General features: G+C 32.0%; 3 protein-coding genes and 1 pseudogene across 3 annotated transcripts; all 4 read left to right on the top strand.

Annotated features, from left to right (window-relative positions):
- Window positions 1-906: 906 nt before the first annotated feature.
- On the top strand, window positions 907-5,277 carry LOC112702231 (lysM domain receptor-like kinase 3). The gene is given in 13 exon segments (XM_072199020.1): window positions 907-1,237; window positions 1,430-1,786; window positions 2,393-2,425; window positions 2,594-2,653; window positions 2,656-2,823; window positions 3,149-3,303; window positions 3,466-3,555; window positions 3,805-3,898; window positions 4,000-4,151; window positions 4,242-4,336; window positions 4,459-4,585; window positions 4,730-4,828; window positions 4,973-5,277. Coding segments are annotated over 13 exon segments (1,905 nt in total). The 5' UTR covers window positions 907-927; the 3' UTR covers window positions 5,138-5,277.
- Window positions 5,278-7,378: 2,101 nt separating this feature from the next.
- LOC112702230 (chitin elicitor receptor kinase 1-like) lies at window positions 7,379-10,905 on the top strand (annotated as a pseudogene).
- Window positions 10,906-12,184: 1,279 nt separating this feature from the next.
- LOC112702229 (lysM domain receptor-like kinase 3) lies at window positions 12,185-16,143 on the top strand. The gene is made up of 13 exons (XM_072199019.1): window positions 12,185-12,905; window positions 13,021-13,068; window positions 13,376-13,409; window positions 13,494-13,498; window positions 13,615-13,770; window positions 13,946-14,139; window positions 14,256-14,345; window positions 14,426-14,519; window positions 14,653-14,804; window positions 14,917-15,011; window positions 15,141-15,282; window positions 15,406-15,504; window positions 15,828-16,143. Exons 1-13 carry the CDS (start codon window positions 12,323-12,325, stop codon window positions 16,020-16,022), a joined length of 1,887 nt encoding a protein of 628 aa, XP_072055120.1. The 5' UTR covers window positions 12,185-12,322; the 3' UTR covers window positions 16,023-16,143.
- A 1,494-nt stretch (window positions 16,144-17,637) lies between these two features.
- LOC112702228 (UPF0481 protein At3g47200-like) lies at window positions 17,638-20,759 on the top strand. The gene is made up of 3 exons (XM_025753180.2): window positions 17,638-18,380; window positions 19,155-19,565; window positions 20,130-20,759. Exons 1-3 carry the CDS (start codon window positions 17,805-17,807, stop codon window positions 20,565-20,567), a joined length of 1,425 nt encoding a protein of 474 aa, XP_025608965.1. The 5' UTR covers window positions 17,638-17,804; the 3' UTR covers window positions 20,568-20,759.
- The last annotated feature ends 1,093 nt before the right edge of the window (window positions 20,760-21,852 follow it).

Raw genomic sequence — 21,852 nt, 5'->3', positions numbered from 1 at the left:
GTTTCGTTTCTTTTGAATTTACTGAACTTGTTCATATGTGCTTGTTTAGTTAGTTATATGATATTTGTCAACTATATACATTCGATGTGTTTTTGACTTTTTGTTGATGATCGAGTCTTTTTGACTATTTGTTTAAATCTGAACTAACTAACTGAGATTCATTTGATGCTATTGCTAAGAATTGACCAAATTTTTTATTCTTCAAATAATTTTGGTTCATATCTTAATTTAATTGAGATTCATTTGGTTTCGTTTCGCTTGAATTTGCTGAACTTTTACTTCGTCGTCTTCTTTTTCATTTTTTTCCTTCATCTTTTCTTCTTTATTTCGTTTTCTCAAAATTCTTCTTGATTTGCTCTATTGAGAGGAATAAAATAAAAAAAGAGAATAAAATATCAAACAGAAAAAAAAAAAGAATAAATGACTGCAATATCATGAAAAAAAGAGGAGAAAAAGAAACAAAAACAAAGGAGAAGGAGGAGGCACACCAAGAACAAACGCAAAGTGAAGCGAGATTTGTTTGCGTTAATGAAGCGTGTGTAGTACACGCTACTTATGATAAAAACAGTTTTTGTTGGATTTTAGCCAACTTGATTAAACTTGGTTGCTAAAAATATTTGGATGTGTAATGATTACTAAATGACCCTTTACAACAAGTTACTCGCATCTTAACCATTTGTATGTTAATCCGAGTTTAGAATTTTGTACTGTATTTAACAGTCTTTGCTGTAATAATAATAATAATAGTTTATATTCAATTTCAACTCCCATAAAGAAGTTTTGAAATAAAATGAGGATTTCGCAGTAACAGCAATGATAGATGTTGATGGGGTTTGACCAGATCAACAAGGGCAGCGTTGACCCAACATCGTAGAGTACAAATCCTTTTGTTTTAAATTATTACTATTATTTCTCTTTGCATGTGTGATGTGCATACTTTGCACAAGCTTGGTTCCACTAACAATGGAACACAATTTCATGCTTTCATTGTTGTTGTTGTTGCTGATTACTTTACCTTTGAGTGCAGAATCAAAGTGTAGCAAGAGCTGTGACTCGGCTTTAGCTTCTTACTATCTTTGGAACAATGATTCCAGCCTGCTATATATTTCATACATCATGCAATCCAAATTTCTTTACAAAGTTGAAGATATTGTTAGATACAACGAAGGCATATACTCATACTCATATCCATCACAAACCAGAATAAACGTTCCAATTCCTTGTGATTGCATCAATGGTGAGCTATCACACACTCTTCTTACAAATTAAAACTTTGATTTTTCAGCATATATCTGCCATCTTTGAATGTCTGCTATATTATTTGAATTTTGTGTTTGAGCTTCCACTGATTCAAAGATTTTATAATTTTATTAATAAAACCCTAACTTTGGAAGTTCTAACATAGACAATTCTAACATTTGCAATATAGATGGAGAGTTTCTGGGCCACACATTCCAGTACTCAGTTCCTCTAGGTGACAACTACTCAGCCATTGCCAGTGGGAGCTTTTCCAACTTAGTAACTACAGAGTGGCTTCAGAACACTAACAATTATCCAAAAGGTGCTATTCTTGCTGGAGGAACGGTTAATGTGACCGTTAACTGTTCTTGTGGAGACAGTAATGTTAGCAAAGATTATGGACTGTTCATCACATACCCTCTTAGGACTGAGGATTCTTTGCAGTCAATTGCAACCCAGACAAAGCTTGATCCTGAGTTGTTGATGAAATACAACCCCGGTGTAAATTTCAGCAAAGGGAGTGGTCTGGTTTATATTCCCGGCAGAGGTTCGCTTTCTGATTTCGATGCCATGCTTAGGTCTTCTTATGTATGTATATTCATGAGGATTATGTACATGTTATGATTTGCGACAGTAGTCTTTTGTATATGGTGCATTTATAGATAGAACTGAAAGTAGAGTAGTCCCTAATATCTGTGTTAATTCCTAAGAAGTTTGGCTTTTTGCAGTTGAACTTGAACCTTAAATTGCTTAGTTTGCAGAGGCCCTCCATAGACTTAAAAAAGAAAAAATAGCTTCCCTTTAAGCCACCATGAATCCATGATAGGCATGGGACCATAGATTAATGGTTTGTTACGAGACATTTAGTAGGACTTTGAAAGTGTATAATCTTAATCAGTCGGAAACAAGGTGATTTTGCATTTGGCAATCTTTATATATCTTACCAAGGTCATTCCAAAGCTATGATAAACAGTCCAACAGTCTATCAATTTTCGCCTTGCTTGACAGGCATCTTTACATTGGTAAGAAATGCATTCAGGAGTATAACTAATAAATTAGCATCATGCTTATGAATGTATATTTCAAATTAGTTTATCAGGAACTGTAAACTTGAGATAAATTCCTCACATTTTCTTTTCATTTCGCTTTCCAGATGAAAACGGTAACTATCCGCCTCTTCACCAAAGGTATTGTTCTTTAAAGTTTAAACCTTATTGTTTCCTGCTATTCTCTAATAACCTGCTAACATTTATGAATACATTCATTTTCCTTTTCAGCTCTGGAGGTTTGTCAATTCTCACTCAGAAGAAAGTAGTCTTATTGATAATTGTTTGCAATTGAATTTAACATCACTAGCAAATCCAGGGTAAGGATATCCTAAAAGACAAATGTAATAGTACTTTCTGCTCATATTTTGCTCTTGTATAACAGGTCTACCAGGTAGGGTTGTTGCTGGAATATCTGTTGGAGTTGTAGCAGTAATTATGTTATCAGCATTTTGTGTTTATATGAAGTGTTTGAAGGTATGGAAGAAAAAAGTGCGAGCAGAATATTCCGGTTGGAAAACTGCTCGAGCTAGGGAAGGTATGGATTTTGGACATATTTCATACAACTTGTTTGAAGTTTGAAACCCCTCAGAACCCTTTAATTTGAATATGGGGAGGTAGTTAAGATTTTTAATGACTTGGTTGCTTTTTAATGATGCTACCATATGAAATGAGAGTCAAATACTTAGTTTTTACATCTGAAACAAAAATATTAAAAGAATGATTTGACAACTCTTTTGCTTAGAGAAAGTTCCCTTTCCAGTTTCTTGATGGCTTCGGTATAATTTATGTTGCATATCATGCAAGAGAAGAATGGTGAACATGAACACTCGTGTAACTCTTACTTATCATCCCTCTTTCAGATAAAGCCTCTAATAGCTTCGCAAACATAAGTGCAGAAAAATCAGCAGAGTTTTCATATGAAGAACTGGCCCATGCCACAAATAACTTCAATTTGGCTAACAAAATTGGTCAAGGTGGTTTTGGAGAAATCTATTATGCAGAGCTCAATGGCAAGGTTTATAATCTATGTTATTATATTTTATTACAAGATTTGACAGAAAAGTCACATATTTTTTGTAGATGTATTTGCTATAAACCTGTAAGGATTAGGATAGATTGTCACTGGTTACTCTTTCCATCTTTTATACTTTCACTGAAATTCTCTCCAATAACACAGAAAGTTGCAATAAAGAAGATGGACATGAAAGCATCAAAAGAATTTCTCGCAGAACTGAAAGTTTTGACACATGTTCAGCACTTAAACCTGGTAATCTTTCAAATATTAATGCATGTTTTCTTTTCTCTCCTTGCAAGTTCATATAAAATAAGCATTGAACTTTTCGGGGGACAAATTTGAACTTCACCAGTTCTGTCAGTATTTGTTGTTTGTCAATCTACCCAAACAGAATTTCAGACGCAGTTCCCATATTGTGTAGACTGCTTCCAACATTTTATTTTTTCTCAATATTACCTTGTTATTTTTCTTATGCTGTTTCTACTTATTGGTATCCTGTAGGTCCATTTGATTGGATATTGTGTTAAGGACTTCCTTTTCCTTGTTTATGAATACATTGACAATGGAAACTTAAGCGAACATCTACGAAATTCAGGTGATATGAGTACATGACAAAAGACAAATATCCATGTTTATGCTGATGCATTAATGTGATTGTACTTTGTAAGGACTTAGTTAATGAAAGAATTTTTACAGATAGAGAACCTTTGCAGTGGTCTACCCGGATTCAAATAGCTCTAGATTCAGCCAGGGGACTTGAATATATTCATGAACATACAAAGCCTGTATATATCCATCGCGATATAAAGTCGGCAAACATATTATTAGACAAATCCTTCCATGGAAAGGTATGAAACATTTTGATGACTTATGTGAGCTTGTTACTCTTTTCTTTGTGCTATAATTCTGTGAGATACTGTGTATTAGTTAATCTGCAGGTTGCAGATTTCGGACTAGCAAAGCTGATTGATACTGGAAGTTCCTCAGCTCCCACTGCTAATATGGCAGGCACATTTGGTTACATGCCACCAGAGTATGATGAATCATGTTTATCTCTTTAAATTGACACATTCACATTGCATATCAGAACATGGACTTAGTTTAAGGGATCAAATGCAATTATACAATTGAATCATTTTGTTCTCTTATTTGCAGGTATGTATATGGCAGAGTTTCTCCTAAATTAGATGTCTTTGCTTTTGGGGTTGTCCTTTATGAGCTTATTTCTGCTAAAGAAGCTGTGATCAATGGTGGTGCTGAAATCAAGGGTCTTGTAGCTTTGGTGAATTTTGATACCCTACTATGCATTACTTCTTTTGTGTGTGTGATAACTGATAACATTAGAGGGCCTAGTGGCTTTACATAAGTAATTCAGATTATATTTATGTTCCTTCTTTTCCAATTTTTCTGGTTATTTTTGAGGCAGTTTCATGAAGTTTTTGATCAACCAGACCCTAAAGAAGGTCTTAAAGAACTGGTGGATCCTAGGCTTGGAGATAATTACTCAATTGGTTCAGTTTTCAAGGTACTATCTACTATATATAAATCTACCAAATATAAATAGGATATAGGCATGTTAATATCCACTAGTAATGTATAAAGCATTTTAAGCATTTTTATGCTTGTGATTTCAACAGCTTTGGTCGATATTTTTTTGTTCTGGTTGCAGATGGCACAACTTGCCAATGCATGTACAGAGGCAGATCCGAAGCGGCGTCCAAAGATGAGATCGGTGGTGGTTGCTCTTATGACACTTGGTTCAAGCACTGAGAATTGGGACATTGCTTCCTTCTATGAAAATCCAGCTCTTGTGAATCTAGTATCTGGTAGATAGAAGTAACCATGCACGAGGGGGATACAAATGTTACATTGTAGTTCTTTTTGGACTAAATCCCCATTTTGGTCCCTCAAATTCACGCGATTGCTCATTTTGGTCCCTGAAATTTAAAATTACCTATACTGGTCCTCCAGATTTAAGTTTTGGCACCAATATGGTCCCTCAACTCTTTTCGGTGATGATTAGGCAAATGGAACGCTGAGATGACACCCTTCCTATCACGTTGGACGCTGTAACGACTAGTTAATGTGGCAAGGGTTGTATTTGTATCCAATTTAGTCCATGAAACCCTAATTATCTTATTATTTATCTGAGTTATAATAACAAAGTTTCAATAAAAGGGGACTAAATTGGATACAAATACAATCCTTGCCACATCAACTAATCGTTACAGCGTCCAACGTGACAGGAAGGGTGTCATATCAGCACTCCATTTGCTTAATCATCACCGGAAAGAGTTGAGGGACCATATTGGTGCCTAAACTTAAATCTGGAGGACCAGTATAGGTAATTTTGAATTTCGGGGACCAAAATGAGTAATCGCATGAATCTCAGGGACCAAAACGAGGATTTAGTCTTCTTTTTTGGCAAAACAAAAACTAGTTTGGGAAGAACCACTCTATTGATGCATTTGAAATGTCTATCAACTTATTATGGCATTGATAAACAATCAATGCTCTCAAGATATAGCTTCCATGGTTCTTTGTGGTTTATTAACAAACACTTTGTGCATATTGGAATATTCAATTCTTTATGGAGAAAACGAGTCAATTAATTAAACGTTAAGGGTGTGTTTAGGAACAAAATATTTTTGAAGTTGATTTGATTTGGTTTGAAATGAATTGAATTAGAAATGAATTATTGTGTTTGGAGATATAAAATATGAATTGATCTGATTTAAAATTGATATAATGATTTGGTTTCTATATTTTTACCCTTTATTTACCGCACAATTTTTCATCACCATCAATAATCGCGGTCGGCCGAGGATGCTGAATGTTGGCCGCGAATGCTGGGGTTGGCCACAGTTAGCCTCGGCTACTGAGTGTCTGTTGGAGCAGTTGGCCCAAGATGGCGGCGTCTGACTGCTACCTCCTCTTCCTTACCCCAAACCCTTATCTTTTATTATATTAACTAAAATAAGACTCGCACCACATAGTATAAATTTAAAAGTGCTATATTATTTAGGAACTAGTTAATAATATGTAAATTAATATTAAATTTAAAGGTTTCTTTGTACAAGACATTCATTCAGTAATTTATATATGATTCAATATAATTATTTAAAAAATTACCAAGAAAAAATATATAACAACAAAATTTGCAAGTTGGCATCTTTTTCAAATACTAACTTGAGAATGGAAACACAAAAAAATGCAATATAAAATTATAAATGAACTTAATTAATCTTGATATATTGGAATTTATATATAGTAATGGTTGAATTGTTTTGAGCAATTCATTTGAGAGAATATCAGATGGAGTAATAGTAGGAAGAGTGCTATCGAACATGTTTAAGTACATTAAATAGTATATATTTTGAATATTTATACTTAAAAATTATTATTATTATAATTTTAATGTAAATCTTAATTATTTAGATGTTACTTTTGTTTTTCAAAGTTAGAAACGAAACTCGAATCCAATACCTCTAAGTGAATATAGGAAAATTATGTCATTTGAGCTATAACTACTTGGCATATTTAGACATTACTTTTAATTCGATTGAGTAATAATATGTATTAATTAGCGTTTGTTTTGAGGTACTAAGACAGAGACGGAGAGACTGAGACTCAGTCATGTTTGTTGGTTCAGAGATGGGTACTAAAATTTTTGTCTCTGTCTCTCAAATTTCAGTATTTCAGTACCTCCAAAAAGTAGAGACAAAGAGAACTAAAATTTTTAGAGATGGAGACTGAAACTTTAATAACATTTTATACCATCATTTCAATCAATTAATTCTAATTTTCTCCTTTGTGCAAATTAAATTAGAGTTTCATTTTTATTTTAATTTCTGTCACCCATTTTATATCAAACAAAATACTGAGATTTATTTCAATCTTTGTCTCTTAGTCTCAGTCCGTCTCTGTCTCTCCACCAAACGCTACCTAAGTGGATTGAAGTTTTGTTGTGCATGTCAAAATTAATTGAAGCCAATGACACGGGTCAACGACAATCATATGTGAGGCTGGAAGTGTATCTAAGTCAACTTCTAAAGATTAGAAAGTTAAACAAACAGACACACTTTTTTTTATCTAACAAACAGACACTTTGTACCAAAACCATGTTAATATACTTTTCCATGTTTGATTTGAATATGGAACCCAGATTCAGATTATTATTATTATCACTCTTCTTGTTGTTGGTGGCTTGTATACCATTCAATGCAGAATCAATGTGTAGAAAGAGTTGTGGCTTAGCTTTAGCTTCCTACTATATTTGGCCAGGTTCTAACCTCACATATATTGCAACACTTTTTAAATCACGGTTTGTTACAGGGCCACAAGATATTGCTAACTACAACAAAAATAGCAAAGACTACACAAGGGTGAATGTTCCATTCCCTTGTGAATGCATCAATGGTGACTTTCTTGGCTACACATTCCAATATTCAGTTTCCAATTATGACACCTATGAATCCATTGCCGTGTACTATAGCAACTTGGTCACTGCTGAGTGGTTGATGTCCATCAACTTCGTCGATCCTACAGATGAATATTATCCTACAGATGAATATTATCCTAATAATAACGAAAAGGTTAGCGTCCCAGTTAACTGTTCCTGTGGGGATATTAATGTTAGCAAGGATTATGGTTTGTTCATCACATACCCTCTTAGGCCTGAGGATTCTTTGGAGTCAATTGCAAACCGGACAAAACTTGATCCTTTGTTGCTGCTGAGATTCAATCCTGGTGTCGATTTCAGCCAAGGGAGTGGCTTGGTCTATATTCCTGGGAAAGGTATCAGTTCTTATTCATGATGTTTAATGGATTAAAGGGTACTAGGGTACTTAATTAGTGTTGGTTTATTGTTTTATTAGCATCTTCATCAGTACAAAGAAATGAATTATGCATTCTAGAGTATGCTTAATTTAGTGTAATACACAAATTAAGTCTGCTAACGAGTTTCATTATATCAGTCCCATCGTTGATTAAAAAATTCTCAGATCAGTTCCTCATGTAGGCGAGCTCTGTTAGCCTCTACAGGAACTGATTTGGGGTATCACTCCTTAATTTATCGTTTGCATGCTCATAATGGTATCTTTCAAATTGGTTTATGAAGAACTTTAATCCTTGAAATGAATCTCATAATTTTTTTCCCTTTCACTTTCCAGATGTAAATGGTAACTATGTGCCTTTTCACCTAAGGTATTTTATTTATTTATTTATTTAACTTAGCTGTCTATGCTATTTGAACAGGAAGATGAATAACTTTTTTTCATCTCTAATAATCTGCTAGTACCAATCTTGATGAGTGTGTTTTTGTTTTTACTTTTCAGCACTAGAGGTATGCCATTTTCTCCAAGCAGAAAGTAGTACTATTTTGAGATTTGATAGTGATTACACTTGAGCTTGATACCAACCCAGATCCAGGGTAAGGATATATTGATCTTTAATCTTCAAGCAGGTCTGCGAGGCGGGGTTATTGCCGGAATATCTGCAGGAGTTGTAGCAGCACTTCTGTTATTTGCATTTTGTGCTTATGTTAGATATTGCAGAAGGAAGAAGGTGTGGGAAAAAAAATTACCAGTAGAACATACAAGTCGGAAAACTGTTCGGGTTATGAAAGGTATATGAAAGAAGAAAAGAGTTTGATTCTGTCATTTACTCTTTTGCTTAAAGATTTGTTTCATTCAATTCAATTTCATGCAGCCTATGGTAGCATCATAGGTTACAGTGTAGAGAAATCAACTGAGTTTTCCTATCAAGAACTAGCCAATGCCACAAATAATTTCAATTTGGCAAACAAAATTGGTCAAGGTGGTTTTGGGGGAATATATTATGCAGAGCTGAATGGCGAGGTTTGCAATCCATGTTCTTAGACTTTACTTCATGATTCTGTTTGGATAACTTTGCACTTGTTACTTGTTACTTGTTACTGGTTTCTCTTTTTCCACTTTGGCTGAAGTTTTCTTTGATAACACAGAGAACTGCAATAAAAAAGATGGACAAGAAAGCATCAAAAGAGTTTCTTGCAGAACTGAAAGTGATGACCCGTGTTCATCACTTAAACCTGGTAATGCTTCTCACTTAATTCCTTGTGTTTGTAAGTTTGAATAAAATAAGGAACATATCTGAATCACAGTTGCCATATTTCATGGTTTGTTTTCAGTATTTTCTCATGTCATCTTCTTATTTTCTTATGTAGGTGCGGTTGATTGGATATTGCATTAAGGGTTCTCTTTTCCTTGTTTATGAATACATTGACAATGGAAACTTGAGCCAACATCTACAAGATTCAGGTGATATAAGTACATATTCAGATAGAAATTTATAAGAACTTAATTAGTTAATGATAAGATCAAACTGTCTCCAGATAGAAAACCTTTGTCATGGTCTAACCGGATTCAAATAGCCCTGGATTCTGCCAGGGGAATTGAATATATTCATGAACATACAACGCCTGTATATATCCATCGCGACATCAAATCAGCAAATATTTTAATAGACAAATACTTCCATGGAAAGGTAAGAATTAATAAACTTTTTTGCTCACCTTATGCTAGCTTAATTGTTGGTCTTATCTTCTCTGGAATAATTCTGTGAGATCTATCCTGTATTGCTTTGTTTTCAGGTGGCAGATTTTGGACTAGCAAAGCTGATTGATGTAGGAGGTTCATCAGTTCCCACTGATAAAATGGCAGGCACATTTGGTTACATGCCACCGGAGTATGATGAATCATATTTTGGTCTCTCTAAATTCACACAATACATGTTCGAACAGAACATGAACTTACTTTTGTGGAGTTAAATTCAGTTATACCGTTCTCCTTTTTCGCAGGTACATATTTGGCAAAGTTTCTCCTAAAGTAGATGTCTATGCTTTTGGAGTTGTTCTTTATGAGCTTATTTCTGCAAAAGAAGCTGTGATCAAGGATGGTGATGAAATTAAAGGCCTTGTGGCATTGGTGATTTCTTTTCTCACCCTTTTGTTCATTATTTACCAATGGTAGCCTAGTGATTTTACATAACCAATTCAAACTATAGTTTCCTTGTTTTCTAATTTCTTTGATTACTTGTGTTGCAGTTTGATGAAGTTTTTAAGCAGCCAGATCCAACAGAAGGTCTTAAAAAGCTGGTGGAACCTAGGCTTGGAGATAATTACTCAATGGATTCAGTTTTCAAGGTACTAGTTATGGCTATAGCATCGCTTTTTTTTTTAATTCTGTTTCTGATTTCAACAGCTATGACTATTGTTCTGCTTCCAGTTGGCACAACTTGCCAAGGCATGTACCGAGACAGATCCGCAGCAGCGTCCGAAGATGAGATCTGTTGTGCTTGCTCTTGGGACACTAAGTTCAGGTTCAGCTATTGAGAATTGGGATTTCCTTCTATGAAAATCCAGCTCTTGTGATTTGTGAATCTAGCAAGATGTTTGTGATTCTTTCTGTTGCAAAAGAGATTCTAATTTGGGAAGATTCACTCAAACTGTTGCATTTCTCATATATCTATCAATTATTGTCTCATTTATTCATGGTCTTGTTGAACAAACAATCCATGTCACAAAACAGAGTTATATACATCATCTATGGTTAGCTTCTCAAATATTGCATTTGGTAATTTGATATGACACTTATAAACAGATAGTCTTTTTTATTTTCCTCACAACTTTGAAAGACATTGCTCATCTTAAGAGATACTTAGATGACCTACACTTCCTTTTTTTACCAGATTAAAATAAGGTACTTTTTATTTCATTTTACAAAAGTATCCTTCAATAATAATTAGTCAAATTAAATGAAAAGTTAGAAAGTAATCAAATAACTAATCTTAATACATACATTTCATTTGCAATTTTCTATCAATTTAGTTGATCATGCAACAAATAATTTAGCAAGAAAACTTTGGCTATATTATTTTATCGTCGCTCCATCTTGGCAGAGAGATGATTGCTAGTTTTATTTGTAAAATGGATTATTTGATCGTGGCAATCACAATCAATACCTTCATAAGTTAATGATTACTTGAAAAGTAAATTTTAAAGATTATTTGAAAAGTTTGTGTTTGTGGAAACTCACGTGTAGTTGACTTCATGTGAAGTTGATAGCTAAGAAATGATTTAATAGGTTTGACTAAATTGTCATCTAACGACTCTCAGCTATCAACTTCACGTGAAATTAACTGCACCTGAGTTTTTACCCTTTTAGATTGAGACATGAGAGTTGAAAGCAATGAGCAGCCAACTGTACTGTGATCCCAATAAAGCTACCAAATCAAATCTCCATGAGACATAGACCACCATTCATGGGCCATTTTTTTTTATCTCTATTTACTTAGTTTTGGTCTTCTAACTTCTAAGCATGCTTATTCAATCAAACTCATCAGGTATATAAAATAATTTAAAGTCAATAATGAAATAAACTAAAATGTCCAAATATCATAGATTTTTATTTATTTATTTTGATAATAATAATGAGAGGGTGAAGTCAATGAAATATAGTAGCACCAGGCCATTAATTATTAGTACAGGTGTGCCTCAAAAATTAAAGTAGGTTTTTGTTAGAACCACGAAAGGACACATTATGCTAAGAAGTTTCACATTACCCGACAAGTTTGGCATCTTGGATGCAGATCATTTCATTTGAATAATCCAACATTTGCAATCTACATGATTCCATAGTAGAATTTGTTCTATACACTCTTCTTCTAATTATTCCAATATTACCAAACATGGCCTCAATAAAGGATATGCAATTCAAGTATTCAACTACAAAATCCAATTATGAATTAATAGTATACTTTTTGCATGCACCTAAGAGCCAATATGTGTTTGACTTTTGAGTATCTCTCTGCATAAAATTCTACTGGCTATAACTTAGGAGTGAAAAATAAAATGTAACATCACTTTCTTCAAATAGAGGAAATGAAATAACTAAAATTGAACAAATTGTGATTTCCAATTATAAGAATCATCCAACACTTTTTATTTTCTTTCTATATTGGTATCAATCTCCTTAACAAAATGAAGCTAAAGAAAAGTTTTCTTTTGTTCTTTTTGTTATTGGAGTGTTCTTGTTTCATCAATTTAGAATCAAAGTGTTTAAAGGGTTGTGATTTAGCTATAGCTTCATACTTTGTATACCCTAGAGTTAAGCTTGGTAGCATTGCATCCTTTATGCATTCAAATGTTGTGCCAAATTCTAATGTTATCATTAGCTACAATAAGGACAAAATGCCCAATAATCTACCAGTATCCTTCACCACAATCAATATTCCATTCCCTTGTGATTGCATCAATGGTGAGTTCTTGGGGCATGTGTTTGAGTACTCAGCTATTGAAGGTGACACCTATTATCTCATTGCAAACATGAGATATTCTGATCTTACCACAGTTGAAATTTTGCAAAGGTTCAACAACTATGATCCTAATCATGTACCTGTTAATGCTAAGGTTAATGTCACAGTCAATTGTTCTTGTGGGAACAGCCATGTTTCAAAGGATTATGGTTTGTTTGTTACATTCCCTCTTAGTGAAGGTAATACTTTGCTGCAAATTGCAAATCAGACTAAACTTGATCCTAAGTTGCTCCAGAGTTATAATCCAGGTAGCTATAAATCTTGTAGTCTTGGTGATTAGAATATGTATTTAGGGAAATCACATAGTTGTAATTTATCTGCATTTGTTTCATATGCCTTTCCATTTCTTTGTTTCAAACACAGGTGTCAACTTCAACCAAACTAGAGGGATAGTTTTCATTCCAGGAAGAGGTATGCTATTTATATAGTTCAAAGTATTTGGTGAATTATGATGAAATTGAAGGATTACTGAATTATGTAAGGTTTTAATTAAGATGCTACATGTTGGTTTTATTTGATTTGTGTCAGTTTGACGATTCGATAGGCTTAACATTTTGGATCATGGTGCCTCTTATAGGGGATCGGGGATCCTTTATGTTTTGTGTGCTTCAAATAAAAATGATTATTTTCATTAGTTGCTTAATTTTATTTAAAGTAGTTGGTATGAATTTGTGTGCATTTCATTTGCCTAAAATTTTATTCTTCCTCAACTTTGCAGATCAAAATGGAGTCTATGTTCCCTTGTATCCTAGGTTGGTGCCTTATAGCATTGAATTGCTTGCTTCATGTTTGGATTCTATCCTTTTTAACTCTCATTTTTCTTTTTCTTCTTGCAGAACAGGTCTAGCTCTCTGAACTTCAAAGAAAGTTGGCTATATTGATGACTATAACAGAAGAAATCATTGCCACTGAGCTTAAATTATTAATTTTTTTTTTATCATTTTTATATATAAACAGGTCTAGCTAAGGATGTTGCTGTTGGAATATCTATAGCTGGAACAAGTGGGGTTCTGCTATTATTAATTTGTGTTTGTGTTAGATATTTCCAGAAGAAGGAAGAAGAAAAAATTAAATTACCAACAGAAGATTTTATATCAAGTTCAACCCAAGATGGTAACTACATTTTATTGAAATTCTAGGCTTCTTAATCTACTATTTGTTTCTTTCTAGTTGATTAAGTTATATTAACTATGACACAATGTTAAAATGTTCAATGAATTAATTATGTTGTGATCATGAATTCATAATAATAACACTTTTTGTTTCTTTCTTCCTTATCCTTGTAAAGCATCTAGCAGTGGTGAATATGAAACTTCAGGATCCACAGCTGCTAGTGCTTCTGGCCTTCCGGCGATTATGGCGGCAAAATCAATGGAATTCTCTTATCAAGAACTAGCCAAGGCTACAAATAACTTCAGCTCTGATAACAAAATTGGTCAGGGTGGATTCGGAGCTGTCTATTTTGCAGAATTGAGAGGCCAAGTAAGAACAAGCCAATTATATCTTTAACAATGTTATATAATCTTCCAGAATTAAAAGGAAAAATAAATTATCTTTAACCATTTAGTTCTTTATCTGCATAATTTTATTCTATGCAGAAAGCAGCAATTAAGAAGATGGATGTTCAAGCATCAACAGAGTTTCTTTCAGAGTTGAAGGTCTTAACACATGTTCATCACTTGAATCTGGTAACTACTTTCTTCTACATCAAAAGTTCAACTTTCCATGGCATTCAGTGAATCTCAACTTGACTCTATGAACAATTTAGGTGCGTTTGATTGGATATTGCGTCGAGGGATCTCTTTTCCTTGTGTATGAATACATTGAAAACGGAAACTTAGGCCAATATTTGCATGGTACAGGTGAGATCACATTCATATTTTCATGTCATAACACATTACATTATGTACCAAAGTTAAGCATGTTTATGATCCAAATTCAACATTTAATCTTTGTTATCATACTAGTGACAATGTTTTGGTAACATGATTTCAGGGAGAGAACCTTTGGCATGGTTAACAAGGGTGCAAATTGCTCTGGATTCAGCAAGAGGACTTGAATATATACATGAACACACTGTTCCTGTTTATATTCACCGTGATGTGAAACCTGCTAACATATTAATAGATAAAGACTTTCGTGGAAAGGTTAGTTTATTGTAATATTCTTGGCAATAATCATTATTTTGCAATTTTTTTTCTTTCTTCTGATGAGACTAATATTTTAAAACTGTCTAATAAGGTTTTGGAAATTCACTAGGTTGCAGATTTTGGGCTAACTAAACTTAGGGAAGTTGGAAGCTCTTTATCACTTCATACTCGTCTTGTGGGAACATTTGGATACATGCCTCCAGAGTAAGAACTTGTTTGTTAATTGTCTTAGAACATAACAGTAAATATTAGAAAATACAAATATGTATTGTATTATATTAAGTAATTTAGTCAAATCATCTAAGAATTTTCAAATATCATCTTTTCTCACAGATATGCACAATATGGAGATGTTTCTCCAAAAGTAGATGTATATGCTTTTGGAGTTGTACTTTATGAACTGATTTCAGCCAAGAATGCTGTTCTGAAGACAGGTGAAACCGTTGCTGAATCATCAAAGGGCCTTGTAACTTTGGTAAGTTTAGAATATATAATAGATACATATACTCCTTAATTGAAACTTGTTCATACTTTATAGCAAAGCAAGTATAGAATGCAATTAAACTATACTCTTAAACCAAGTTACTACCTTTTGCAGTTTGAGGAAGCACTTAATAAGAATGATCCTTCAAAAGCCATTCGAAAATTGGTGGATCCTAGGCTTGGTGAGAACTATCCAATTGACTCAGTTCTCAAGGTGTGGAACCACTTCTCTCTCTCTCACACAATAATTTCTATATTAAAAATTAAATAGTTTTGCCTAAGTTACATGTCCATGAGAAATTATTACTACAAGTATAATGTTACTATTTATGGAAATTAAATATTAAGTTAATTATTTTTTTAAAAATAAAATATTATTTTAGTTCCTAACATTTTGGTTAAAATTTAATATGACGAAGTAAAATATTTAGACTAAAAATAAGATGTTTTTAAAGATAAAATTAATTTTTAATTCAAATGTTAGGACTAATACATTATAGAAAGTTGAGTTTAAGTGAGAGTTTGATTTGCATGCAGGTTGCGGAACTTGGGAGAGCATGCACAAGAGATAATCCACTACTACGCCCTAGTATGAGATCTGTGGTTGTGGCTCTTATGACACTACTCGCATCATCAACATCCATTGAGGATTGTGATGATAATGATGATGATGATGATGATGATAATTCCTATGAAAATCGAACTCTCATAGATCAATTGTCAGTCAGATGAATCATGATTTGGTGTGTACAGTTAGAGTTGTATGCGGACTCGGAGAAAACTAAGATTTGTGTATGAGAATGATGAAGAAACCTTTTTCGTTTTTATTTCTTAATTAATTAACTATTTGTTTTAGAGTTTTGTACCTAAATTATATTGCCTACTTTTGTTTACTAATTTACTGAAACAAATACTTCGGTTGATTAATGCCACATGCTTTAAATAAATCATGGTATTAAGTATCTTAAATAAATCTGAAAACTTTTACCGTTCTACTAAGTAATTAATCAATAAGTTTAAACAAAAAATAGGCCCATATAGTGGTAGGTCCTAACAATAATTAAGTAAGTTGAAGATGTTACATTTTTTAATCCCAAACTCAATTAATGTAGATCGAAGCATGTAAATTATTACATCCCTAATTAATAACATTTTAAAATTAATAAAAACAAAAATCCCATGATATATTCCCCATTTAGCAAATAATTCGTATTTGATTTTGTTTTCAACAAATGAATGTAAATCCAATACAATAATGGAGGATGCTCTCGTAAAGACACACAAAATATCTTTTTGTAAAAATACTTATGTGTCATATTATTATTAAACGTATTAATGAATCGGTTATTTTTAAATTTTTTAATAAATTAAAATAGAATCGATTTTTTTATAACAATAACAATAAACTTAATTGTGACCAATTTACATAATTTATTAGATCATCATTTAAAAAAAAATCAGAGATATATTTATCTTTTTATCAAAAAATTTAAATATGATTCGATTTAAATTGTGTAAATCGATCGGATCAAATCGCGTCTAATAATTATAGTACAGATAATTACGTTTATTATTGTTGCTATAATAAATCGATTTTGTTTTGATTTATTAAAAAATAAATTATTAACCAGTTTAATAAAGATCGATATCCAATAATATTATGACACATAAATATTTTTTTTAAAAAAGATATTTTTAGTGTCTTTATCGAAGTAGTCTTCTATAATAATACCACGTATAAAAATTGCTAAAAATCCAAACCTAGTTGTATATATATTTTTAACCCTCATCAAAGTTATTTGCTTTTAGGTTTTGCTAATAGTCTTTTTAGGTTTCAATAACTAATTAATTTTGGGTGAAAATTCAAGTATAGTCAACTTCACATAAAATTGATAATTGATCGTTAAATGATTTGAATAATTTGATTAAATTTTTATCTAACGATTGTCAATTATCAACTTTATAAGTTTTTACCTTAATTCTGTTTAATTTTTACGTCACATGCATGTGTCAATTAACGGAATCCAACGGGCACCACATTATGAAAGTTTCACCATGTGACCATTCAAGCCCCTTTACTTCGTCAGTACTAAAACCATGTTCCTTTTATATCAATGTCGCAACCATGATTACTGTTCTTCTAATTCAGTAATAATATTATTAATACTTTAATAACCTCAACTACATACCTTTAGGGGGCAAGTGATGATACAAGCTTTGATATTCTTTTCTTCCCATAGAGAAGTGTAGATTTGTAAACTACTTACAAGAAGCTTGTAATAAGGAAGGAATATAATTTAATAAACTACAACTTCTTTTTATTAAGCAAATTATTCTAAGAAAAAACGCCATTAATATATCCTCTGGATCTTTATTTGATACATGTAAATTTTCCACTTTCAATATTTTTCGAAATATATAATTCAACGTACACTTTAATATCATTATAAGATCACGTATATATGTCATTCATTAGTTCCTCTATTGTCATATCTAACAAACATACACACCAACATGGAAGAAACAAAATGGGTGGTGCAAATCAATGAAGAACTCAAAGGCAATGGTCCTTCAATATGTGATGAGAAGGAACAATGGAAGAGGCCATCAATTTACAAAATTCCACAAAGTGTAACCGAGCTTAACAAGAAGGCCTATGAGCCACAAGCAGTGTCATTTGGTCCTTACCACAAAGGTAAGGATCATTTGCATGCCATGGAAGACCACAAGCACCGTGCCCTAATCCATTACCTCAAGAGATGCAACAAGTCCATTGAATTGGTGTTCCAAAGAATGGACCAAGTTGTGCAAGAGTTGAAGGATTCTTATAGGCCACTTGATCCAATATGGGATCAAGACAAGAACATGTTCCTTCAATTGATGATTGTTGATGGGTGTTTCTTGTTGGAAATTCTTAGAGCTAGTGATTGTGTTCCAAGTGATTATGCTGAGAATGATCCTGTGTTTAGTGGACATGGGAAATTGTATGTCATGCCATATATCAAGCGTGACATGCTTATGCTTGAGAATCAATTGCCTATGTTGGTTCTTCATACCTTGATTGAGATTGAGAGTGATGGCCAACCCCAGGTAATTGATATTTAGCATATATATATATATATATATATATATATATATATATATATATATATATATATATATATATATATATATATATATATATATATATATATATATATATATATATAATTCTCAATTTATTTAGATTCTGCTTTTTGCCATGTATAACTCAAATGAATTACTATTCTTTATGTATATTATATAGGGGTAAAAACCGTTAAATAAAAATTTAGTTAAATCAGTCAAATTATTTAACAGTTTTTAACTATCAACTTCACGTGAAGTCGACTGCATCTGAGTTTCCACCTTATATAGGCGTATTAATTAATTTTTACTCCCAACAAAAATAAAAAAAATTAAACTTTTACCAAAGGTTATTTTTTGGTAATTCACGTGAAAAGTATCAAGTAGCTGTTCAAGCTGATTTTCTATCTCTTTAGCTTCGGTAATAATTCTTAAGTAATAAATAAATGAAATATTAGAAAAGTAATTTTTTACAATCATGCATGCTTTTAAATTTCATTTTTTAAATAAAATAAAAAGTTAATTTTGATATATTAATAGTTAAAAAATTTTACATGATTCATACATTTAAATAACTTTGTAAGTAATAACTTTAAATTTTTTTAATATAATAATATATAAAAATTAAATTAAAAAATGAAGTTAAAAAAATTATGATATAATATATCCAAAGGAATGATCCCTTTTCTTCTCTGCAAGAAAGTTGATGATAAGTTAAATTAACTAGGTAGCATTGATAATATATAATGCATGTGACAGGATGATGAATTATTGAACAAGCAAATGCTAAGATTCCTGTCTCCAACGACAACTATAAGGGGTAAAATGGGAAAATGCATGCATGCATTGGACGTATACAGAAAGGGCCTTGTCATGCAAGGACCAACCCACCCAACACGTATTGTAAAATCCACAACCCATAGAAACTGCTGCTACAGGTGGTTCACGGCGGACTCCGAGTACAGCACCACCGATGAGATCATCCGCTCTGCCACCGAGCTCCATGAAGCCGGCATTTGGTTTAGGAAATCAAGCAGTCACAGCCTTCAAGACGTCTCTTTCGACCGCGGCATACTTCGACTGCCGACCATGGTGGTCGACGACACCACCGAACCCATGTTCCTTAATCTCATGGCGTTCGAGCGACTCCATGTTGGAGCAGGCAACGAGGTAATATATTTTATATTTATTTTAAAATTTTCAAGTTATATTAAACCCTAAAATTTAAATATAAAATTAATTTTTATTAGTAATTAAATTTTGTATAATTGAGCGATATATATAAAAAAACTCACTTTTTTATCCTTAAGAATATTTAAATCACACTTTTTCTCTTTTTTATTTAAAAAATGTGATTTTTTAAGGACAATTATTCTAAAAATTATTTTTAATAATCTGCCTATTATTTAGTATTTTTTTATAGGATTAAAATAAGTTATTTTTTAATTTATTTGATGAAAATATTCTTTAATAATTAAAGAGTAGTTTATTTTGATCTTAAATAAAATAATAAAAACTTAGGTGTAATCAACTTCACGTGAAGTTGATAGATAAGAGTCGTTAAATGATTTGAATGATTTGATTAAATTTTCATCTAATAACTATCCACTATCAATTTTACGTAAATGACTTCATCTGAATTTTAAAAAAAATAAGTGTACATTTAGATATTTTAGATATTTTGTAATAAAATGTCTGAATCTAACGGTTGAATTATATATTAAAATTCATCAGGTAACATCATATGTGTTCTTCATTGACACTATAATTGACGATGAGATAGACGTTGCCTTGCTCCACAGGAGAGGGATCCTAGTGAATGCCTTAGGGTGTCACAAGGACGTGGCCAAGCTCTTCAACTCGCTGTCCAAGGACATCACTGCGGACCGCCAAGGGGTTCTGGACGTGGTGCAGATGAGCTTGAGCAACTACTGCAAGAAGCCATGGAACAAATGGCGCGCCAATCTCATCCACACCTACTTCCGAAACCCCTGGGCTATGATCTCACTTGTTGCCGCCATGCTCCTATTTGCACTCACCATTGTTCAAACAGTGTATGCTATTCTTGATTTTTACCAAAGTAACAATGGTGATGGCTCCCCCCCAGCTACTAAGCCGCCTAGGCTACCAAGGCTAAGCTCTTATCCACCAGACTACTACTTTACTCCCTAGTGAATGTTCTCCATTAATTAATGTAAATCATCTTGTTTTTTATTTTATTTTTTCATGTTTTCTCCTTATTATTACTTGTGTGATATTGTTTCATTAATTAATGTAGTCATGCATGTAGAGCACTTTATTTTAATGAACATTATTCTTTTGGAATAATAATAAGAACAGGAAAGGAAGGAAGTTTATATTGTATATAATTTTGTATATCTCAAAATTTATTTACTTAATCTCATTAAATGAAATAAAATAAACAGATACTTACAATAATATCTTGAAGTAGTATAAAACCCACTTCTTACCTAAGAAAAACATTTAATGGTTTAAGAAGATTTCTTAAAAGATAAATAATAATATTATTTCCCCCAAAAATTTGAGTTTAAAATCTCATATTAACTATATGGAAAAATAACCAAAATTTTTTAGCCATAATTAGCCAAAACTTTTTATATTTTACTTTATTTATATCACTTAATAACAATTTTATTTTTTATTTCACTCTCTAATCATTCTACTTATCACCATTCTTATCAAATCTACTTATTAATGATATTAATTATAAAATCATATCTTTTTTATTAGGCACTATTATAATCAATACTTAATATTCTTTTTTATAATTTGATTTTTATATATAAAAATATAATAAAAATTAATAATAATTATATTTAAGAACGGTAATTATAATATCAATTACATTAAATAATTGCAATTGACTTTAATTTTTATTTCTTTTAATTTATTTATTACCATTTCAGGAATTAGAAAACGTAAAAGCCTTGTTTAATACCTTTATCATTGTTATAAGGATCATGAATTGTAGGTCGTATAGGTTAGAAGTTAACAAACATAATTCTAGTTCAATTACAAGCATAATTGGGATAGGTCAAGGAAATTTACAAAAAATTGCTTTTATCATTGCAAATAGTATGACATTTGAAATAATCGACCTTAACACGGTACTTATGTCACAAGGAACTAAAGAATAATTTTTTATGTGCATTTATAATTATACTATACTAAATAAGTTCATACACATAGCATTCATAAGTTCATATACATAACATCTATAATTACATACAACTAACATCTAAAAATTAAATTTATGTTTTTTTTTTACCAAAGATAGGAGACTCAAACCCGCTACCTCTTAATTGAGTATGGAGAGATTATGCCATTTGAGCTATTACTCATTGGCAATTAAATTCATGTTTATTAGACATTACATCCATACACATCATTTTTTAGTTATTGCATAAGTAACTATCAAATTACTACAAAATGTTTA

This window comes from Arachis hypogaea, chromosome 7, assembly GCF_003086295.3.
Source record: "Arachis hypogaea cultivar Tifrunner chromosome 7, arahy.Tifrunner.gnm2.J5K5, whole genome shotgun sequence".
NCBI classification, from domain to species: Eukaryota; Viridiplantae; Streptophyta; class Magnoliopsida; order Fabales; family Fabaceae; genus Arachis; species Arachis hypogaea.
The sequence above is the reverse complement of the archived record's forward strand: the minus strand, read 5'-3'. Positions and strand labels throughout refer to the sequence as shown.